The 22,928-nt window shown below is 36.9% G+C and overlaps 1 protein-coding gene across 3 annotated transcripts in view; it reads left to right on the top strand.

Annotated features, from left to right (window-relative positions):
- LOC113517669 (CUB and sushi domain-containing protein 3) overlaps positions 1 to 22,928 on the top strand; it is a 105,670-nt gene that overhangs the window by 60,698 nt on the left and 22,044 nt on the right. For all 3 annotated transcript variants that reach the window (XM_052895414.1, XM_052895413.1, XM_052895412.1), the window contains exons 3-4: positions 13,096 to 13,308; positions 22,025 to 22,457. In XM_052895414.1, the coding sequence (XP_052751374.1) occupies positions 13,096 to 13,308; positions 22,025 to 22,457 (646 nt within the window). The remainder of the gene's footprint in view (positions 1 to 13,095; positions 13,309 to 22,024; positions 22,458 to 22,928) is intronic.

The raw sequence follows: 22,928 nt of genomic DNA, 5'->3' as shown, positions 1-22,928 counted from the left end.
AGTCTATAGGCGACGGTTACCACTTTCCATCAGGTGGATCGTCAGCTTGTTTGTCATTCTAAGTTGTATAAAAAAAATCATTTCTTGCAGAATGTACAATCAGGGGATGAATTGTGTGAACCCTATATGTATTTTGAGATCATGGCGTTTTATTATTAAACACCATGGAATGTGTATGGTGGTCGACAGCCGGTCGTCACCGTTACCTTACGTGTGTAAGAGACGCAAAGTGGTTGCGCCGTTACCTTCAGGGTTGTCGATTGTGTGCCTAATTAGTAATCAATAGAAATACTAGAAATTAAATATGGAAATTTAATATTTGAAATTTAGACTTAAGTTATATAAAAATAGACTGTCTCCATAGAAATACTTCGAAAAAAGCGGCTCAACTTTTTCATACAATTTTGCGTATAAATATTTATAAGTGATTCCTTTGTTAATTTCTATTTATTATTTTATTTTGTCTTATAATGTCTGCATATTTTTAATGCGTAAACACTCATGTTATTTATTAAATAATACGTCAAGATACATTTTATGCGTAAGTATATAGGACACTGATAAGAAAAGAATCAGCTAATTTGACAATTAGCTGACAAAAAGTTGACCCGTTTTTCTCTATTGCTGCTCTTATCTATTTATTATTTTATTTTTTATTTTACTTTATATCTATATAATCTAAGTTGATAAAATAACACATAAGTAAAAACTATTTATATAAATGAAAATCTATTGTCCAATGTATATATGTGCATCATATTCTATTAGAGTGTCGTATCAAAACGAAGGAAAGAGAAGAATTCATGCGCCACTTTAACTTAAATAATTTGAATGTTGGTCTTGTTCAAACTATGTTAGCTGAACTTAAACCAGAAATTTTTGAACAACTCTGTAAATTATTGATGTCCATTAATTCTTCTCTTTCCGCGTCTAGGGAAGGTAGATAAAGTTTTGTTTGAGAAATCAGTTCAGGGTACAATAGGACTGATATACCTGAAGAAGGTAAAAGCCCTTAAAATATTAAAAAAAAAGAAAAAAAAGTACATAACGATAAAACGTGTAGCTGACACGTATTAGGCTAAATCTATTTATGTCTTTTTTTAATTCTCAAGACGAGGTTGAAATGAAATTGAGAAAAAGAAAACAATGTTTTAAAAAATCGTACGAAATAGTGAAATATTTAGGTTAAAACGTATTCATATAAAAAGTGAGCGAGTGAGAGGAAATATTTGATCTCATTTTCTAATGTTTTTTTTTATTTTTTTATTGTAGAATATAAAAGCACAAAAACAAGTCTATGGACACGGTTAAAATGTCAATTTCAAAATTCGAATTTAAATACGTGACTATAGTCGAGTTATTATTTGTGAGAATAATAGAGAAAGTTGTATGGCATAACTAAACGCCTATCTACAGGTGAATCGCTCGTGAACGCTATCGATTACGTGTAAGTACATTATGGGAGCCGGTGGTCACCGTTACAAGTGGCACACTGATACACCGTTACCCTTAGGGCTGACGAGGGCTCGGATACACGACCATCTTCGATATATTTCAATGCAATATCTTATATTCGCATATGGCGTCAGCTAAGCCGTTGCACGTCGACCCATTTTCATGCAACAACTACCGGTTTCGCTTACGTGTAATTAAATCGACTAGTTGCGGGATCAAATCGTGACCCTTAATCATGAGCGGCTGTACATCTAACTACAGGATTCCTACACATCTTAGTATTATTACTAATGCGAAAAATTATGCCGATGTTGAAGTATGTCCCAATAAAGTTAAATAACTTAATGAAAATATAAACAAACGAGCCATGGGGGAAAGGGATTGTCAGTAGAGATTTAACAGTCACATTGCTAGCAATATTTACTATTAGGTCGACCTCCACGCGGTTCCCTCTAGAAACCATAGTGGTTAATTCTTATTCAATCGGTCACTATGAGCCAACTGACCTACTTTCATCCACACCTGTCACCTTCACTGGTGCCCCGCTAGCGTGTACCGATAACGCAGGCGGGGTTACCATACCACCTTCACCCATTAAAGAAAATAAACGAATCATTGACCCGATAACGCTAACGGTATACACTGGCGGGGCACCAGTGAGCGATGAAAAGAATGATGATGAGAATGAAAAGGCAGACCAACCCATCGTGATGAATTCACCTGGAATTTAACACGATGGTTTCTAGGAGGGACCTCGTAGAGGTCGACCTGGTTGGGCATATTGCTAGCAATAGGACTGGTAGTCCACATTACTAACAAGATCATGACTACTAGCAATACAAACCATGAATTGATAAATAATTATATCACACTTCCCTATGGTTGACTGGGAGAGAACGCTTTTAGCATTAAGTCCGCCATGTACACATATTTGTACTAATGAATAAATAAATAAAAAAATATCAGCCATTAACTGTCCACTGCTGAACATAAGCCATCCCCATAAGGCGAGTATTGCCAGTAGTTGCCATGTTTGGCAGGCGGGTTGGCAATCGCAGTTGGGCTTTTGTGATGTTTTAAGAGGGACGTTACTGCCCCTCCCTCGATCATCGAGTTCCCTTAGTCGCCTCTTACGACACCTTATTTATTTATTTACAAGAAACATGGTAAGTGTATAGATGTTACAATAAGTATAAGTCTTCATATTTCGCCATAATTAGGCATGCAAATATTAAAAGGAAGGAATGGGCCACTCTATGCCTAGGGCCTCACGGCGATTCATCGACTGAACGTGCCAATTTGTTACTTCATCAACTCCATCTGAAGTGTCTGTGTAACATTGTTTTTAAAAAAGCCCGAGTTAAAAACGGACAACAAATTTCGAGCTCACACTAAATATTAGTAAGAGGGGCCCAATATTTTTTTTATAAATTTTCGGCCTGTGTTTAATATTAAAAAAAAAATGTCTAGACCAACTGGTACGATACTGTTTAAAAAGGATGCATAATGTACCTTATTATCTTTATTTACGTTGTGTTCTATTGTTTCTGCTTACCCCAATAGGAGATAAGCGTGATGGACAATTAGGACCAATTTAACGGGTACAGTTTCTGAATTTTAATATTATAGTCTGTATTCTTCTTATATTTGGCATATTTGATAAACGATTTTATTTTATTATGTTTTTTTCCAAAAAAAAATCTCTTTTGATTTTAATTATTCAGTATTTCCGATCCGATAAGACATCGTAACGTTTAAGAAAAGAGCATATTCCTTTTTAAAAAAACCGGGAGCAACACTTGCAATGCCTCTGGTGTTGCGAGTGCACATAGACGGCGGAAGTCACTTACCATCAGGCTAGCCGCATGCTCGTTTGCCCCCTTGTATTATAAAAAAATATTATTCAGAATTTACACATTATGTCACAGTAATAGGTTTTCAAACAGATTACGTACATACATCTTGATTATATTTCTATAGCCTTTTTTTATTCATTTTTTTATATTAACTTTTTTTCTGCCAATTTATGAATCGATTTTTGTCATATTTAATCGATTCTTTAAATGTTAACCCTAATTTACTCAAATATATAGTGTATTTTTATTTTAACAAAATTCTACATTATTATTTAATATACATTCAAATAAATAAATATTTATTCGTTAATTTTATAAACATTAGCCATTCTATTTATTTGATTTTTATAATAATTTATTAATATTACTGTATTCATGGTCGACAGCCCTGCGTTACGCATGGTAGGTAACTTGTTTGCTGCCAAACGGTCCGCCTCAATGGCTGCCTAAGAATACTACCTAAGAATTGTCCCATTTGTTTTTTATCTGAAATCGATTCGGTATTGCACGTGTTTCTGTTTACATGTCAGTGAATATATACTGTAATTTTAGTAAATATATTATTACACACGTACATAGTTACCTTCCAAAATCGATTTATCTTACAAATTTAATCGCCTTCGAAATTTGAATTTTATTTTTGTTTTTATGCCATTAACAAAAACTATTATAATTATTTTGTCTATGTTACTTATGTTGTTTCTCTATCTGTCTAGCTCTGTTATTTAAACATGTTATTTTTAATTATCACAGAAATAATTTCTATCTAAAAGAAATTAGTAACAAATCTATCTAATCATTCAATAGATTATTTATTTATATTGAACATCAATAGACTGTCTTATGATTCGAACAATTACTATTTGTTTATTATTATTAGTTTCTATTGAACTGTTTATAATAATATCGTTGCAATTTTCAATCGCCCAAAAAAAAAAACCGCAGGTGATTTCTTATAAAAAAAAAGTACGTAGAAATGGCGCGAATGTAGGTCACAGCGCGCGGACTTGGAAAGAACAATCGACGCACGATTCGTTAGAAAGAACCACTCTCGTTTTCAATGGACACGACATGCGCGCGCACCTCGCCACACCTGCTCCTCTACGGACATTTCCCGCGTAATGTATGTACGACCATAGACAAGTACATAGATATAAATTTATAATAAACTAACGTAACGCCCTAGCATCTAACTGGATATTTTTTTTTTTTAATTAATTCAGTATATTATTATAATCGGTAAAGTATTTTTTGAGTTTATCTATTACAAATAAAAACAAAAACCTTCTCTCTTTATAAGCCAGTTTAAAAGTAGGCTTCTGCCTGCGATGTTGTCTCCGAGAACGTTATAGAAAGAAATATTTTTTATTGACGTAAACTTGCAAAGCATTTCCGAATAGTTGTTTTTTCTTCTGTCTATATAACATATACGTTGATTGTCTCTGATAAATTGAGACCTACATATGCCCTCCTTCTTTAAAAACTAAGTGTATACCGAATTTGATCACGAACTCTAATAGGATCGATGCATTTTCCTCCGTTTAGTAATGACGCTTAGTTTTAATATAAACTGTGTCGATTGTATCTATCTCTTTCTATATCTATCATCATATCACCCTTGGGGGGTTTTGCCAGTAATTGTCACGCTTGACAGGCTGATTGGCAAACGCAGTCCGGCTTTAGAAATGTTTTAAGAGGGACGCTGCTGCCCATCTCTCGCCCTCCCTTAGTCGCCTCTTACGACACCCGCGGGAAAGAAAAGGGTGGCATCATTTAGCGAATGTGCAAAATGTAAAGAAATTGGTAACATTACATAGATCAACTGTATGAAAGATGGCATTTTTTTTCTTCTTTCTTTCTAGTAGCTGAAACATAATTGAGACAATTCCATGTACACGAGTTAGCTCTGTCTGATCGATGTACTTAAACATAAATAGAATTTTGATACTTGCTTTACTGCAGTATGAATATAACCTATACATATACTAATAAAATACATACTGTTATTTATCTTGAATAAATCTTTAAAATCACATACGAAATACTTTATTATAATAACACACAAAAAAACGAACAACAGATTTCAAAGTACAAAATTTCTTAAGACTAAAAATGCACAGAGTAGTGCATAAAAAAAACATAAATAAGATAAAGCTATCTGCCACTGTACAGATACCATAGATTAAAAATGAATGACACAATATTTAATAAACAATATACAACACATACATATATACATATACTAACATATAATAAAACTGTAGAGATTGAATATCTGTATGTAGAAAAAAAAAAGGTTAAAAACCGAGTCAAAGGGATGTTAGAAGTGAAATAGAACAAATCCAGATTTATTTTATTTTATTGTTTTTTTGTTTGTTTGTATATTATCTCCGAAACTGGTTGACCGATTTAAATGAAACTTTGCATGGTAATACCTTATCTCCCCAGTCAACCTTTTAGATACTTTTAAAAATGGAAAATTAAAGAGTTCCCGTGGGATAGTTAAAAAACTATAGTAACTTATACAGCTTAGTACACAACCTACTTAAGTAAAGTCATTTTGACCTAAGACAAAGAGTGAGAACGACACGTCATTTGTTAATTTTGGTCCAGTATTCCCAGACATAATAAATAGGTAGGTACATACATAGATACATACTAAACAGGAGTAACATATACCACGTGGACATAGTCGCGGGTATCAGCTAGTTTCCGAATATTTCGAAAGTGCTACCTACCTTCTCTGGTGAGTACACACAAATGAGAAAATAATGATTTTAAAAAAGTAAATTTTGGGAACCAGAAAAAAAAATATTGAGTGTCATATTCAACCGTGTGAATAGCGAAATAGTCAGTGGTGCCGTTGACCCCCAATGGGACGTGATGGGTCTGGTAGAGACGTGACTCCATGGATCGCTTGATTGGATTAACGTTGCAAGATTGGATATTTTCTCAAATAAAATATCAAATAAACCTTCTCGGTTTATAATTTATAAAAAAAAATAGAGAAATGTATCGATTAATAACCAGGTCCACCCGGTCCCCGCTGGAAACTATCATGGTTAATTCCTGATGAATTCATGATGGGCTAATTGACCTGTTTTCGTCTCAACTATCAGCTCAGTTTGCTCCCACTTATCAGGCTATTTCTTTGCTCAATTCTCTGATTGCTCAGCAGCCAAATATTGATATATTTAATGACAAAATAGATATATTTTTTTAAATGTTGTTTAAAAGAGGTGACTTTGTACAAAAGTCGATTGCTTGGGTACCTCTGTCCCATTCGTGTTTCAACCGTGAAGCAGTTGTGTTTGCATGGCTGTGTTTCGGTTTGAAGGGTGGGACATGGCGTGAATTTACAGGGTACAAAGGAATAACACCTGAGTCCTCAGGAATGGCAACGCATGAGGGGTATTATGAGCGAAACAGTATACTCTGTTATGTCCATGGTACTGCTCATGTCTATAGGCGACGGTTACCACTTTCCACGAGGTGGGCCGTCAGCTTGTTTGCCATTCTAAGTTGTATAAAAAAAAAGTTTGTAAAATAAACCTATGGCTCAGTACACGTTTTGGGAGACTGTAAGCGTGGTGAGTAACTTTAAAATAAATAAATCACCCTTTACTGACGCCTCGACGATTATTGTAATCGTCAAGGGCACACACCACTTTTATCGCGGTCACACGGCCGATGTCGAAAGCACGGCTCAACTTAAATAATTGTACTACTTATTAGCGTGTATTTTCGTCTCAAAAATCAGGGGCGCGCACCGTGACGTTGTGCAGATTTGGCGAGATTTCCGCGTCGCAAATTTGTTTGCACACATCTCTTACGGTACGTGTCGAGATCGCCGCGTTTTCCTGCCCGTTCCAGTCTGCCAACCTCACTTTCCATCTCGCCAGCATTCGGGAGTGTTTGCCGCGGAATCATTATCAAAGTGACGCAAATTGTACGTTGTCATGCCCCCTACCGCCATCTAGTGGGCTCTTTCTTAGCATGATTTGATGGATGATAAAAAATTAATAATAATAAAAAAAATACCTCAAGAGCGGAGAAAGAAGCCTTGAGGAATTAAGACACCACGCCGGCATACACAGACCATCAGTGTGTGCCGGCTGAAGAAACCCAGTGACCCGCAGGTCGTCGCCTCCGGAGTTGAAGCCGGGGTAGTGGGGTAAGCCTCGAGGCCCTTACCTCGCCTACCTACACATCATCCGGCGGGCAAGAGTAGACTATGTTGTTGTTGCTGGATGATAATGGAATGGTAACCCCGCCTGCGCTATCGGTATACACTGGCGGGGTACCAGTGAGAAGTGATAGGCGAGGATGAAAAGGCAGGTCAGTTAGCCCATCGTGCCAAATTCAACGATAAATTAGTCACGATAGTTGCCAAGGGGAATTGCGTGGCGGTCGACCTGATAGGGTATATTGATAGCAATGGGGACTAACCTCCCCATTACTAACTATCCCTTCCTCCCTCTTAGCATGATTGCACAAGCTGATACAAATAGTGTTTGATGGAATAGTGTTTGAAAAAAAAATACATTAAATTCGATTGACCGATTCGATGGTTACCCTAAAAGAACACCATGTCACGGAATGTTTTTATATTTAGTTAGGATGTTATTTAAAACTAGTTTTTACTCACGACTTTGTCCGCGTGACCGAGACGTATTAATTGACATGGATAAAAGATAGCCTACGTCCTTTTTCATCCCAAATAATACAAATGTACCAAATTTCATGACGTTTGCATAAGCTACTAAGGCGATAGACAAATGAAAACTGTCTCACAGTACAAACGCTGGTTCATAATATACGTTTATAAAAAACGTTAAATCTGTCATAAACCTATTTATTTATTATTTATTTAACTCTTTATTGCACCATAAATAAAAATATACAATGACAAGTGAATAATTCAAGTGAAATACAGTAACATAAATACAGATTGAAATATACACATAAAGGTACAAAAGGCGGTGTTATCGCTAGGGCAATCTCTTACAGACAACCTTTGGTTAAAGGAGAACAGATAGAAGTGGGCAGGTGGCGCAACAGTGAATTAATAATTTTTCGTGCATAAAATACAAAAACCTATTATTTATTATTAAATTCTCAAATTGACAGAAAATAAAACAGTGTAATAAATAAAATAGAATTGTAAAGGATTTTAGTCTTTATGAATGAGACAGAAGGAGACTTTGTACAAAAGTCGATTGCTTGGGTACCTCTGTCCCATTCGTGTTTCAACCGTGAAGCAGTTGTGTTTGCATAGCTGTGATTTGAAGGTTGGGATATGCCGTGAATTTACAGGGTACAGAAGAATAACACCTGAGTCCTCAGGAATGGTAACGCATGGGGGTATCATGGGTGAAACAGTATACTCTGTTATGTCCATGGTACTGCTCATGTCTATAGGCGACGGTTACCACTTTCCATCAGGTGGGCCGTCAGCTTGTTTGCCATTCTAAGTTGTATAAAAAAAAGTCAATTTGCCTCCCTCTGGTGTACAACATATGCAGTGTATATGCAAGTTTTATGCATGCACTCACTTATACACTTACGAAATATGTATGATCGGAAAATGACCTTAATGTTCGGTAAGCTGTAAACAATTTAAAATATCAGATGTATGTAATTATGCTAAGACGATGCATCTCCAAACATTGTAAGTAGGTGTAATATGCTTAATTGTACTCGTCACTAGGTTACTAGTGCGTATAGCGTTATTGTTCGTTTTAATAAAACATAATGACAACGTAAACAGACGTACTCACCTGACCATAACCGGCGCGCTGTCAAATAGTAGCGCGAATAAGGTATCGATTCATCGATTTAATGTTTCGATCTGTTAATCATTTTTTTTAAACAATGTTTGCGTGACAATTTTAAAACATGTTCGTAATCAGCGGGTCTACCATGAAATAAAATGCTGAAATTTCGGACTCATTTTCGTGTTTTTGTTTACACCAAAATCGGACCAATAAATGGAGTTTAACATTTCGTTCGTCATACATCCTATCATAAAAGTCCAAAGGAACAATATTTTAACATTTTTTAATAGTTCCAAACGGCATGTATTATGTAATTTTAACATCACAACATCACATTTGTGTTTCGTTTGGCTCTAAAATTTCGGAAAACACTTCATGGCCCACTGAGGTCCTACCATAATTTTTTTTCCGAAATTTCGAGACCGAACGAAACACAAATTTGATGTTAAAATCACATGATACAAATTGTTTGAAAACTATTAATAATGTTATAATATAAGTCCTTTGGACTTTTATGGTAAGATTTATGACGAACTTAATTTTAAGCTCCATCTAATGGATTGATTTCGGTGTTCATTACGTTATTTGTAGTGATGTAGTCATTTGTAAATTGTCTAATATTATACAAATAAATTGGCAATTGTCAATTTATTTCTGAGAGCCAACATTAATGTTGGGCCAAGGAATGAAACTGAACTTTGTCTATTCTTTCAATATACGATAGATTGAGTCAGAGGGTCTACTATGAAATAAAATTCAAATTTTCGAACTTAATTTCGTGTTTTTTGTTCGTACGGAAATCGATCAAGTAAATGGAGCTTAATGATTCGGGGTCATAAAAACTCAGTCCGTCCTATCATAAAAGTCCAAAGAAACGATATTTTAACATTATTATATATATATTTTTAAACAATATCTAACAAATTAACATCAAATCTGTAAATTTAACACCAAATTTGTGTTTTTTTCGGCCCCGAAATTTCGGAAAACATTTCATGGTCGACCCTCTACGGCCCACCATGACGAATTCACCAGGGTTCAACCACGTTCGTTTCCAGAGAGACCGCGCTCTTATTTTATTATATATAAAAAACTCATGTCACGATGTTCGGCCACGCTAATCTCCGGTATTATTTTTCCTATTTTAATGAAATTTTGTAAATGTATATTAATTATTTGACCATTTTGAAAGATATAATAGTTTTTTATCTCGATAAATGGTCTACAAAGAGCAAAACAGCATTAGCATAGTCATCTAGTATATATGTAGGTAATATAGAGGTGAGCGCAAAGGTGGACACGTTGCTTTGCGTAAACGAGGTCCCGAATTTAGTTCCCGACCAGACCATGTTAGGAAATGTCCTTTTCTGAACTGGCTCGAGTTTGAGTGTTGTGGCTTGTGTCCTCAAGTATTCGATATCTTTTTTTCTTTATACCACTGAGATGGCAAACAAGCATACGGCCCACCTGATGGTAAGCGGTTATCATAGCCTATGAACATCTGCAATACCAGGGGTATTACGCGCGTGTTGCTGACCCTGAAGAAACCTCTTTAGCCCCCTTTTGAAGAACCCCATGCTGTAGTCTCTTGGGAAAACCTCGGCAAGAAGCTCATTCCATAACCTGAGTCTTCGTGGGAGGAAACATTCGTTATCGGGTTCTCAATAAGATGTGAAATGTAATTAGGTAATGTTTATGATTTTTGAAAAAAAAAACTGAGGATAGTAATAACTTTCATATAAAAAACACTATCCGAGATAACATAGCATCTTTCTCTCTCTCGAAAGTCAAGGCATATACAGCGGGTCTACCATGAAATGTTTTCCGAAATTTCGGAGCCAAACGAAACACAAATTTGACGTTAAAATTACATAACACATGCCGTTTGGAAATATTAAAATATTGTTCCTTTGGACTTTTACGATAGGATGTATGACGAACGAAATGTTAAACTCCATTTATTGATCCGATTTTGGTATAAACAAAAACACGAAATTGAGTCCGAAATTTCGGAATATCATTTTATGGTAGACCCGCATAGTTCATAACGGTGACTCGAATTATCGACGTGTGACCAGTCGTTACTCGGAGTGACCGCTCGAAAATTGGATGCAAATTCGTAACTCACGCTCTATGAACTAGCAGCGATATTATTCATTACATATAACTACTAGTAGTATAACTATGCTGTTATAATCCGCTACATTTGCAGTAAACTCCATGACTATGGAGATTTTATTACTCATTTTAATTAGAATAAAGGGGCATCCATTAATTCCATAAGCCAGGCAGTCTGAATAAATCTCCCTAAGTATCATTTATAAGAAAGTAAATGAAAAATTTCAATACTCTCTTTGTTTAATTGAAGTAAATAAAATCTCATATGTCTACATAATAATAGTTTACCAGAGGGAGACTTTGTACAAAAGTCGTTTGCTTGGGTACCTCTGTCCCATTCGTGTTTCAACCATGAAGCAGTTGCGTTTGCATGGCTGTGTTTCGGTTTGAAGGGTGGGATATGGCGTGAATTTACAGGGTACAGAGGAATAACACCTGAGTCCTCAGGAATGGTAACGCATGGGGGGTATCATGAGCGAAACAGTATACTCTGTTATGTCCACGGTACTGCTCATGTCAATAGGCGACGGTTACCACTTTCCATGAGGTGGGCCGTCAGCTTGTTTGCCATTCTAAGTCGAATATAAACATAAAAAAGTTTAAAATTCACAAGTATATATCACGTATAGAAATTATCGTGTAAGACAGATCTCTTCATACCAAAGCACAAAAAAAGGTTATATTAAAAATCTCTCATTTTACGGACTTAGGTATTTGATGTGCCTACGTACATAATACGTACGTGATTCGGGGCACGTATTATGCTATTGTTGGGCAGGCCAGCAACACTTGATAGAACACGTTCACTCTCACAATGAGAGACTGGAACAATGTGTTCAGTGGGAGAGCACACTTTTTTACCTCTCTGAGCAAAAGTAATGTAAAAAAAGGCGCAACAGAATCAGTGCATCTCTGTACAAGAACAATCAAAAAATTTGCCCTGACAATCTAAAGCCGGCCCTGTTTTGTGGTCACGCGTTCGATTCCGCGTGCACAGCTATGTAGTGCGACACATAAATTGCTCTCCTCAACTGTAACTGTTCATAGTAATTCACATGGTAAATGAAGCGAATGCGAACAAACGAAGTCACGTGTAGAAACTAGTTCTCGATGCGAGTGAACCATATAATATAACCGTTGCAACGTCGTCGAAATGATCAGCGCAGGTTCACGGCAAACGGATTCCCGTTTTTAGGGTTCCGTATTTCAATAATAAAGATGGATACCTAGCATTGGTCACGGTAGGTCTGTTTGTAATATTTTTTACTTAGACAACTTATAGTTCATGAGTCTTACTCGCAAATTTCTCCTTTTAACTGGCATTCAAGATTCCAAGTTTTTATTTCAAAAACATGCGTATAAATAATGTTAATTGTACTAAAACAAAACTAAAAATTGTACCTAAATGATAAAATTGTATAACGGACTGGAAATGGCAATAAATATGGACTAAATTAGCCACTCACCGACTTCTACGATACAGGCCTGCGAGCCTAGTGTAGTAAACACTGTTTAGTAAATTGTGTACGTGCATTTTAGTTGAAATAAAGTTATATAAATAAATGCAGATTAGAACAGAAAGATGGCTTTTTTATGGGAAAATAATGATATGGTAACCCCGCCTGCCTTACCAATATTTAGGCGTAAATTTACTGGGTACAGAGAAATAACATCTGAGTCCTCAGGAATGGTAACTCATGGGGGGTATCATGGACGAAAGAGTATAATCTGTTATGTTCATGGTACTGCTCATGTCTATAGGCGACGGTTACCACTTTCCATAAGGTGGGAAGTCAGCTTGTTTGCCATTTTAAGTTACATGAAAAATAGATTGTCACACTGAACACTTTGTAAATACAATATTTTACAATATAATTGTTCTTTTTCAGTACTGAACGTCGCTGCAGGCAAGGCTCCAATGCAAGCGTCCACTGAAGAGGGTGGGGTGCCACAGAGGGCGCTGGACGGCAGCACCGCTTCCGCCTTCAGCCCGGACACGTGCACCCTCACCAAGGCGGAGCGGGTGCCGTGGTGGTACGTCAACCTGCTGGAACCTTACATGGTGCAGCTGGTGAGGCTCGACTTCGGGAAACCTTGCTGTGGTAAGTTATATGCACAATTTACAACCTCCAAATAAATGAATGATAGAATGAATTAATAAATAAATGAATGAGTTAATGATTTAATGAATAAATTAACGAATTAATGATAGAATTAATGAATGATTTAATGAATGAATGAATGAACGAATGAATGAATGCTATTGATTAAATGTAGTACAATAAGTTGATATGGTAATATTACAAAAGTTGGTTTCACACATTTTCTCATTTTGTCTGTTTCGTATTGTTTGCTTTGTTATTTGTTGTTTTGTATGTATTTACTTTTTTTTATTTCATTTTACCCACTACATCATATGCGTAGATTTCAGAAGTAGGAAAATCAATTTTAAGTTAAAACCATCAGGAATATTACTGTGGAAACCGCATCCAAATTAGTTTTTGTGTGATATTTATTTATTTATTTATTAAATACAAGAAATTTACAACAGCGAGTACATTGGAGCCCGCACTAGGCGAACCTGTATCGCGGGAGTCCATTAAAGATTACCAAGACACGGTGGTTTGTAAATATAAATTATATATATATATATAAATGATATCGAAACAAACATACAGGCAGACAGACAAGATATCTAAAAAATATTGTTTTGTCATCTATTGTTCTAACTACAAAACTAAATACATACTGATTGAAATAACTATCCTTTTTTTAAATGTGTAATCAATAATTAATACAAATCATTTGTAAATATATCGCCGTATGGTAGGTGTAGAATAGGCCACCCCTTCCTTTCGTGTGGGTGTCGTAAGAGGCGGCTAAGGAGACTTAATAGTCGAGTAATGGGCAACAGCGTCACTTTTAAAACATCACCAAAGGCTGGTTGCAGTAGCCAACCCCCTTGTTAAGCTTGGCAACCATTGACAAAATCCCGCTTATGGGAAAGGCAGTTCAGCAGTGGACAGTTAACAGACGGCTACTATGTTATGGTATGGTACTTGTACTATATTCGGCCAACCTTTGAAAAAATAAATATAATAATTTGATTAATCATTATCACCATATCAGCCTTTATCCCCCTTGCGTTGTGTGAAGGGGGGGGGGGGGTCGCCAGTAATTACCACGCTTGGCATCTGGATTAGCAACCGCAGTCCGGCTTTGGAGATGTTTTAAGAGGGACGCTGCTGTCCATCCCTCGCCGTCCCTTAGTCGCCTCTTACGACACTCACGGGAAAGGAAGCGGTGGCCTATACTATGCCGTGACCACACAGCCAGTTTTATCACTGTACCATTTTCATGACAAAGTCTTATTGTAGTAGGCAATAGATAATAAAAAAAAAAACATAGAATATTAAAATGACATTAAATGGTAATACCTGATACTCATACCCGCCTTTCTCTTGTACCTCCATGTTGTTTCTTATTAATAAGTCTTTGTATGTATGTAGAATAGAAACTAAATACATTTTTAACAATGTACCTAATGGCACAATGCTGACACATAAAAAAAATGAAAAAAAAAGTGATGTCAACACTTTCTCTGTTCTTTCCGTATAAGGGGAGATCTTTTGTGCTCAATTGATATGCTTAGGAATGAAATGCAATATACCATTTGGCTGTTTTTTCTTGATGAAACAATAAACACAGAGACATACATAAATTTTCAAAATTACTACATTTGGGAGTGTTTTTTTTATACAACTTAGAATAGCAAACAAGCTGACGGGGCCGTCACACCTGATGGAAAGTGATAACCGTCGCCTATAAACATGAGCAGTACCATGGACATAACAGAGTATACTGTTTCGCCCATGATACCCCCCATGTGTTGCCATTCCTGAGGACTCAGATGTTATTCCACTGTATCCAGTAAATTTACGCCATATCCCACTCTTCAAACCGAAACACAGCTATGCAAACACAACTGCTTCACGGTTGAAACACGAATGGGACAGAGGTACCCAAGCAATCGACTTTTGTACAAAGTCTCCCTCTGGTAGTTTTTTTTTAAATTCTGTTTGCATTTAATAGCTCATTTCCTAAAGAAGGTTAAGAGCTATTCAACCACAGGTATTTTATTATATTTTAGGTACTATATGGTTTAAAGTACATAATTGTCAGGAGTTAAAATACGGTTTAATTTTAGTTTAATTTATAAAAATAGTCAATCACCGAGAATTTTATTCTTAAAATAATACATATATACACACACACACACACACACACACACACACACACACATATACACATATATATATATATATATATATATATACGAGGTTTGTCCGGAAAGTACGTATAAAAGTTTTTTAAAAATTTTATTTTACAATTATTCAGGTAAATCAATTTTATCCCCTTCAAAGTACTCCCCCTGTGACATAATGCACTTGTGCCAACGCCGTTTCCACTGTGAGAAGGCTCCTTGAAAGTCCTCTGGTTGTAGGTTTCTCAGCTGCCCCGTCGTAGCTTTTTTTATCTCATTTATGTCCCCCAAATGCCGCCCCCGAAGTACCAATTTGGTTTTTGGGAACAAGAAGAAGTCACACGGGGCCAAATCCGGCGAATAGGGGGGGTGTTCGGTCACCGTAATGGAATTTTTACTCAAAAACTCACGGAACGATCTTGGCGCAAATTTTTTTCATTTGAAGTTCGTTTCTTAGAATTTCGTGGACCACGGTTTTGCCCAAATTAAGCTCTTCAGCCACCTGTCTGACCGTTAAACGACGGTCCCCATTAACACAAGTTCGAATTCTTTCCACGTTTTCGTCGGAATGTGAAGTGGAAGGACGTCCTGAACGTGGGTCATCTTGAACGCTTTCTCGGCCCTCTCTGAATCTTTTTAGCCACTTGTGGACGGTTGGTTCCTTCACAGCATCATCCCCATGAACTGTTCTGAGATCAGCAAAAATTTCACGGCCATTCTTGCCGAGTTTCGAGAGAAACTTGATTACGACGCGCTGCTCTTCAACGGAAGCGGGCTCCATGCCGACGGGGTTCCGTTAAGAGGTAACTTCACAGATGGCGTGACAAGCCAGTTCGCACCGCACGGCGGTCAGACCAGAACTGAAGCATTGTTAGGGACATAAGGAAGGGGTCCTGCGCTTACCTGGCCTCCCCACTCCTCTTTCTCGCATTCCAGAACACTTTTATACGAACTTTCCGGACAGACCTCGTATATATATATATATATATATATATATATATATATATATATATATATATATATATATATATATATATCATACATACAAAATACATAAACATACACATATAAATACATACATAGCACACACAAGGAAATATGACAAATCTAGTCCAAAAATTACAAAGGAATGGAAAAGAGTAACTACAGTAAAAGAAAATGTGATTTAATATATTGCTTAATATTGCTTAATCTCACATAAATTTTACTATAATTGAACTTAATATTCTCTTGAACTGTAATTTACTAAACATGATACTCACAGGATTTATGTAATTAGTTTAACCGTCGCTTTTTATACATAGTTTAACGAGAAAGCATTAACCGCGACTGTTATTTTGTAACTTGTATGCGGAACTTAAGTTTAAGTTACGTTTAGGTTGCCACTTAACCTGCAATAGAAACCTGATAGAAAGTGGTAACCGTCGCCTATAGACATGAGCAGTGTCATGGACATAACAGAGTATACTGTTTCGCTTATGATACACCCCATGCGTTGCCATTCCTGAGGATTCAGATGTTATTCCTCCGTACCCTGTAAATTCACGCAATATCCCACCCTTGAAACCGAAACACAGCCATGCAAACACAACTGCTTCACGGTAGAAACACGAATAGGACAGAGGTACCCAACTTTGTAGAAAGTCTCCCTCTGATGTTTGCAAGGATTTCATTTTTCCATTTAAGGGAAAGACACGTACATTTAAGATAATAGTTCCGGTGGCTACTAACTTGCATGCGTGAAATACAAATTGCATTTTCTATTTGTGCATTTCCCCTACAGTACAAGTTTAATTCCAGTAAATAGAAAACTTTAATAATATTTTAAACTCTCTTTTTGATCAATACTGCTGACTTACGGGATAGTCCTTCCATTACTTCCTTCAAGAGAAGACTGTAATCACATCTTTTAATTAATTGTACATGATAATTCTATGCACTTATATTATATGTATATATATTTATCTATTTACTTATTTACGTATTTGTTTATTTATATATTTATTCACAATTTGTGTTTGTTGTATTTACATTATTTTCACCGGTACCTTTCCTGCACTGGATTACCCAAATTAAATTATTTTCTCTCTAGCCACACCGGGTTGGCTGGAAGAGATCCCTTTCAGAGATAAGTCCTCCCTTGCTAACAAGTTGTTAAACTAATCGTCGCATGTATTGTTTAAGTGCAATAAAGAATATATATATACTTCGTATACGTGGTTTTCTAAAGTAATAAGACTAATGAAATAACCACATCTAGGTTACATATCAAGATTAAATATCAGGTATTTTAAGTAACTGTGAATACCGCATCCAATTTGCTACGTAATCCCGGAACAGACAGACAGACATGTAGAGGAAATTTCTAAAAAAATATTATTTTAACTTTTAATATCTCATTAAGACCGCTCATATAATTTTTTCTTAAATATCTCCCATGTACAGACATTGTCCAGTTACAAATTTGTTGTATTTATATTCACAGTTAGGTGTCGATAAAATAAAATAAATAATACATAATAAAGTATCTGAAACAGACATGTAATCGACGTCTGTTATACATACTTCATTATGTATTATTGATTGATTGATGTATTTACGGAACTGTTGATTTTTCACTGCTTCGCGACCCCCTAAAGGGTGGTGATCTACATTTTGAAAAACACTGCTCTATCTAAAAATTTTTTTTCTCAGAAATATGCACAATTTTTTAATTTCAATTCTCCATTAATCCGTCTGCGACGCCCAATGGATATAAATGAAATTTCGTAATGCGTTTTCTGCTCTAACTTGATATAATTTTATCCCGATTAGGAAATATCCGACAGATGGCGGTAAGCGGCGAAACATCGTTTGTTGTGTCAGCTAGTTCATATATGTAAACAAACACGAGCCCATTTTAGTCAGTACACTGTTCGTCACGCCACACTGATCCGATAATGTTGATCTTGATCAGCCGGTCTCGTGATCTGCATAACTACTGGAGCATGGACAGACAGACACTGTTAACACAGTAGATACGTGGGGAAGGGATTGTTAATAATGGGATCTAACAGCGCCATTACTAACAGTATACCCTATCAGGTCGACCTCCACGTGGTTCCCCCTGGGAACCATCGTTGTTAATTCTTGTGGAATTCTTCACGATGGGCTCACTGACCTGCTTTCATCGTACTTGTCATTTATCACTGGTGCCCCGCCAGCGTATACCGATAGCGCAGGCAGGATAACCATTCCATTATCATCCATAAAAAAAACATAGTAGATACGGTGGAAGGGATTCGTTACTGACGGGGATTTTAGTCACCATTAAAAAGATCCTATCATATCTCTACTAGGTCCTTCTGAAGATTATGGTGGATATTCTTATGGGATGATAATGAAATGTGTTTCGGTTTGAAGGATGGGATATGGCGTGAATTTACTGGGTACAGAGGAATAACACCTGAGTCCTCAGGAATGGCAATGCATGGGGGGTATCATGGGCGAAACAGTATACTCTGTTATGTCCATGGTACTGCTCATGTCTATAGGTGACGGTTACCACTTTCCATCAGGTGGGCCGTCAGCTTGTTTGCCATTCTAAGTTGTATAAAAAAAAACAAAAACCCCGTCAGCGTACATCAATACTGTAAACGACCACAAATACAATTCCATCCAATAAAAAAAAATCATGCGCTGATGTCATCAGTAGGTATATTAATCAAAATATTTATATATATTTATATACATGTAAATAATAAGTAAAAAAATAATTATACAACCTGGATAGATTATAACAAACTAGAGTTATATTGGACAGTAAAAAATATGCTCACGGCTTTAGTCCTTAACGAGCTTCTACACAGACAATCTCTTAAAACACCCATACTTCGAAATCAAAGGTCCCGGATCGATATACATTTACCAGACAGACAGACGCTACGTAATTCAAATTTATACAACTCGCTTACAACGAGACGCTCTTAAAGACATGTATTCACACGATTAGAAAAAAATAAAATAAAAATAAAACGCGACGCTTCATTTTGAAACGTAAAAATAATTCCAAAATAATAGCAGTCTATGGCCACATCAAACAGACCGTGGGTGGGCCATTGGGACGAGAATGTCGCATTATGAAAAGAAAGTGAGTGCCACGAAGCCGATGCTCGCAGTGACAATTTCACAGGTTGCCGCGACGAGGGGCCTCGCGTTCGCGATTCTAGATTTTGTTTATTTGCAAAATTACTAACATTATATATATATATATATATATATATATATATATATATATATATATATATATTTGCGTGAATTTACTGGGTACAAAGGAATAACACCTCAGTCCTCAGGAATGGCGACGCATGGGGGGTATCATGGGCGAAACAGTATACTCTGTTATGCCCATGGTACTGCTCATGTCTATAGGAGACGGTTACCACTTTCCATCAGGTGGACCGTCAGCTTGTTTGCCATTCTAAGTTGTATAAAAAAAGTCAATAATTCCTAACAGGAACAAAATTTTATAACTATCACATTCCCGATGTGATAAAATTAGAATAAGAAAGAAAAAAAATAGAAAATTAATTCCTTAATTAAGCTATAACATGGTTGAAAACAACCGGAGTGCATAATTAAGTTCATTTTATGGCCATATAGTTCAACATCTGATACAAGACATATGTACAATTTACTAATTAATGGTCAACACATGCGAGATGCCTACACGTCACGCGTGTGTTCCATATCATTCATATCGCATTTCATGTTATTAATACGATAAACACTTTCCATCAGATGGGCCATCAGCTCGTTACTCCCGGCAGTACGAAAATCTGTTAAACTTTCCACTTGCAGGCCATCAACCCTAAACGGTCCAGTGAAGCGGTACAACTTTCTACCATCTCGACCTGACCATTTCGAACCATCCAAATCGGTTATTGTTATAATTTAATAAATTGTAAGCCGCCAGTCTCAGAGAACGCAAGTGACAGCTCAGCAATAAATACAAATTACATTTCTAATAACCGCTTCACACATTACAGCTGTATTTCGACATTACGCACAGACATGCACCGCGACTATCTATATATTATTTATGTTATGTAACATTACATAACTCATTGTCTATAATACAGTAGGTGCATACCTATACCGCCGCTATTTAGATTCGTTATAGATATTTTACGCTTAGATAATAACATAAAACCTATTGTACCTTCAAAGAATGTAATGTTGGTTTGATATGATGAAAGAGAATTAATTTTTTTTTTATTGTTACAACATAAAATTAAAACAAAAACGTTTGGATATGGCGTGAATGCATAAGACTTATGAATTTTGGTCAAATAAGATGCGTTTTCGTTGTAATACGGGAAATATTTGTCAATAAGACTTATGCCCACAATTGGGATGTTAAGAGGCTGTGATGCTCAGTGTTGGATACAGATCTTTACATTTTTCATTTTCAAAACTATAAATTTCCTCCTAACCATCTGGACGAGTGGCGGTCCTCCACCGTGCGTTTTTCAAGCCACTCTCTTCCACGCACAACTCTTTGGAATCAACTTCCAGCAGCAGTATTCCCGAACCGATACGACAACATAACCTTCAAGAAAAGAGCATATTCCTTTTTAAAAGGCCGGCAGCACACCTGCAATGCCGTTGGTGTTGTGGGTGATCATGGGCGGCGGTAGTCACTTACCATCAGGTGAGCCGCATGCTCGTTTGCCCCCCTGTGTTGTAGAAAAAATTAGAAAATTAGCCTAACATACTCCAAAATGCTGTCTCTCTTATAGATTTTCCTCCTATTGATCTTTATTTATCTTGCATAGTTGCCTCTCATAAATGCAGAGAAGTAATGACGTATTTTATTCTTTCTCCGTCACTATTCCGAACTATATTACATCAGCTTTAAGTTTTTTTTCATTTAACTTAACTTTTATTTGTCCACTACTAAATCCGTCATCATAGACTACTATAAGGAACGCTCCTGAGCCACCTGCGCATTTTATTACTATTTCAGCCATTAACTGTCTTCTGCTGAATATAAGCCTTTCCCATAAGAGCAGTTTTGTCAGTAGCTGCCACGCTTGGCAGGCGGGTTGGCGCCCGCAGTTAGGCTTTAGAAGGAGCATCCTTACCCATCCCTCATCATTACTAGCAATAAACCCTGTCAGGTCGAGCTCCACGTGGTTCCCCTTGGAAATCATCGTGGTTAATTCTAGTTGAATTCGTCAGGATGAGCTAACTGACCTGCTTTAATCCTCATCAGTCATCTATCGCTGGTACCCCGTCAGTGTATACCAATAGCGCAGACGGGGTTACCATACCATTATCACCCATTAAAAAAACCCATCCCTTGCCCTCCCCTAGTCGACTACACTATGCCGGGATCACACGGCGATACACCTGCGCAAACTGACTCCTTATAACACATTTGAAATCGTCATTTCATCTTGTACTGGATTCCCCATTGGTTATAGGTTTTTCAAGGTTTGTGACCAAGCCCAATATATAAACATAGCTTATCTACCATTACTAATTTAATTAAATCATTTTATTATTTGTAGGACCGAACAAGCCGGCCGTCGTCGTGGTTCGAGTGGGCAACAACCGTCCAGACTTGGGCACTAACCCCATCTGCAACCGGTTCACCGGGTTCCTCGAGGAAGGCCAGCCCCTCTTCCTGCCGTGCAACCCTCCGATGCCGGGCGCCTTCGTCAGTGTCCATCTGGAAGCGTCCACGCCCTCTCACCTGTCTATTTGCGAGGCGTTTGTCTATACGGACCAGGCGTTACCGATAGAGAGATGTCCGCAGTTCAGAGACCAGCCGCCGGGAAGTACGGCGACTTACAATGGAAAATGTTACATATTCTACGATAGACAGCCGGCTAGCTTCAGGGACGCGCTCGGTTTCTGCCGGTCCCGCGGCGGGACCCTTGTGGACGAGAGCAACCCAGCGCTCCAAGGATTCATCAGCTGGGAGCTTTGGCGGCGTCATCGGTGAGTGGATTGCACACATAATATTGCTTGCTATTTAATGCATTGCGAAGGTATTTTAAAGAAACTATTACAGTACTGATACCAATTTCCCCTTTATAACGTTACTTGGAGGAGATCATTATTCGATTAAGCCTATTGTTGGCTTGACAGGTACCGTACTTACAATCGTGTTTTACGTACTACGTTCTTGAATTATTTCACTTACTTCATTGATTTAATTTTACTTAGCACATATTTACGTGTGCTTAACCATTAGTTTTAAATAATAATGCGAAATTTATATATCTACGCTGTTGATGCACACATGCGAAATATTATTGTCAAATATAATTAATCTACTATTATCGCTAGTTCTTATCAGGGATATTATGAAGGAAATACCAGGGAAAATCACAAAGTTATAGAAAATGACCATATTCAATAGAATAGCTAATCTTCTCTCTAAAACATCTAGTGATACGACGAAATGCC

This window comes from Galleria mellonella, unplaced genomic scaffold (assembly GCF_026898425.1).
Source record: "Galleria mellonella isolate WM207_F2 unplaced genomic scaffold, CSIRO_AGI_GalMel_v1 utg28, whole genome shotgun sequence".
In the NCBI taxonomy this organism is placed as follows: Eukaryota; Metazoa; Arthropoda; class Insecta; order Lepidoptera; family Pyralidae; genus Galleria; species Galleria mellonella.
The sequence above is the reverse complement of the archived record's forward strand: the minus strand, read 5'-3'. Positions and strand labels throughout refer to the sequence as shown.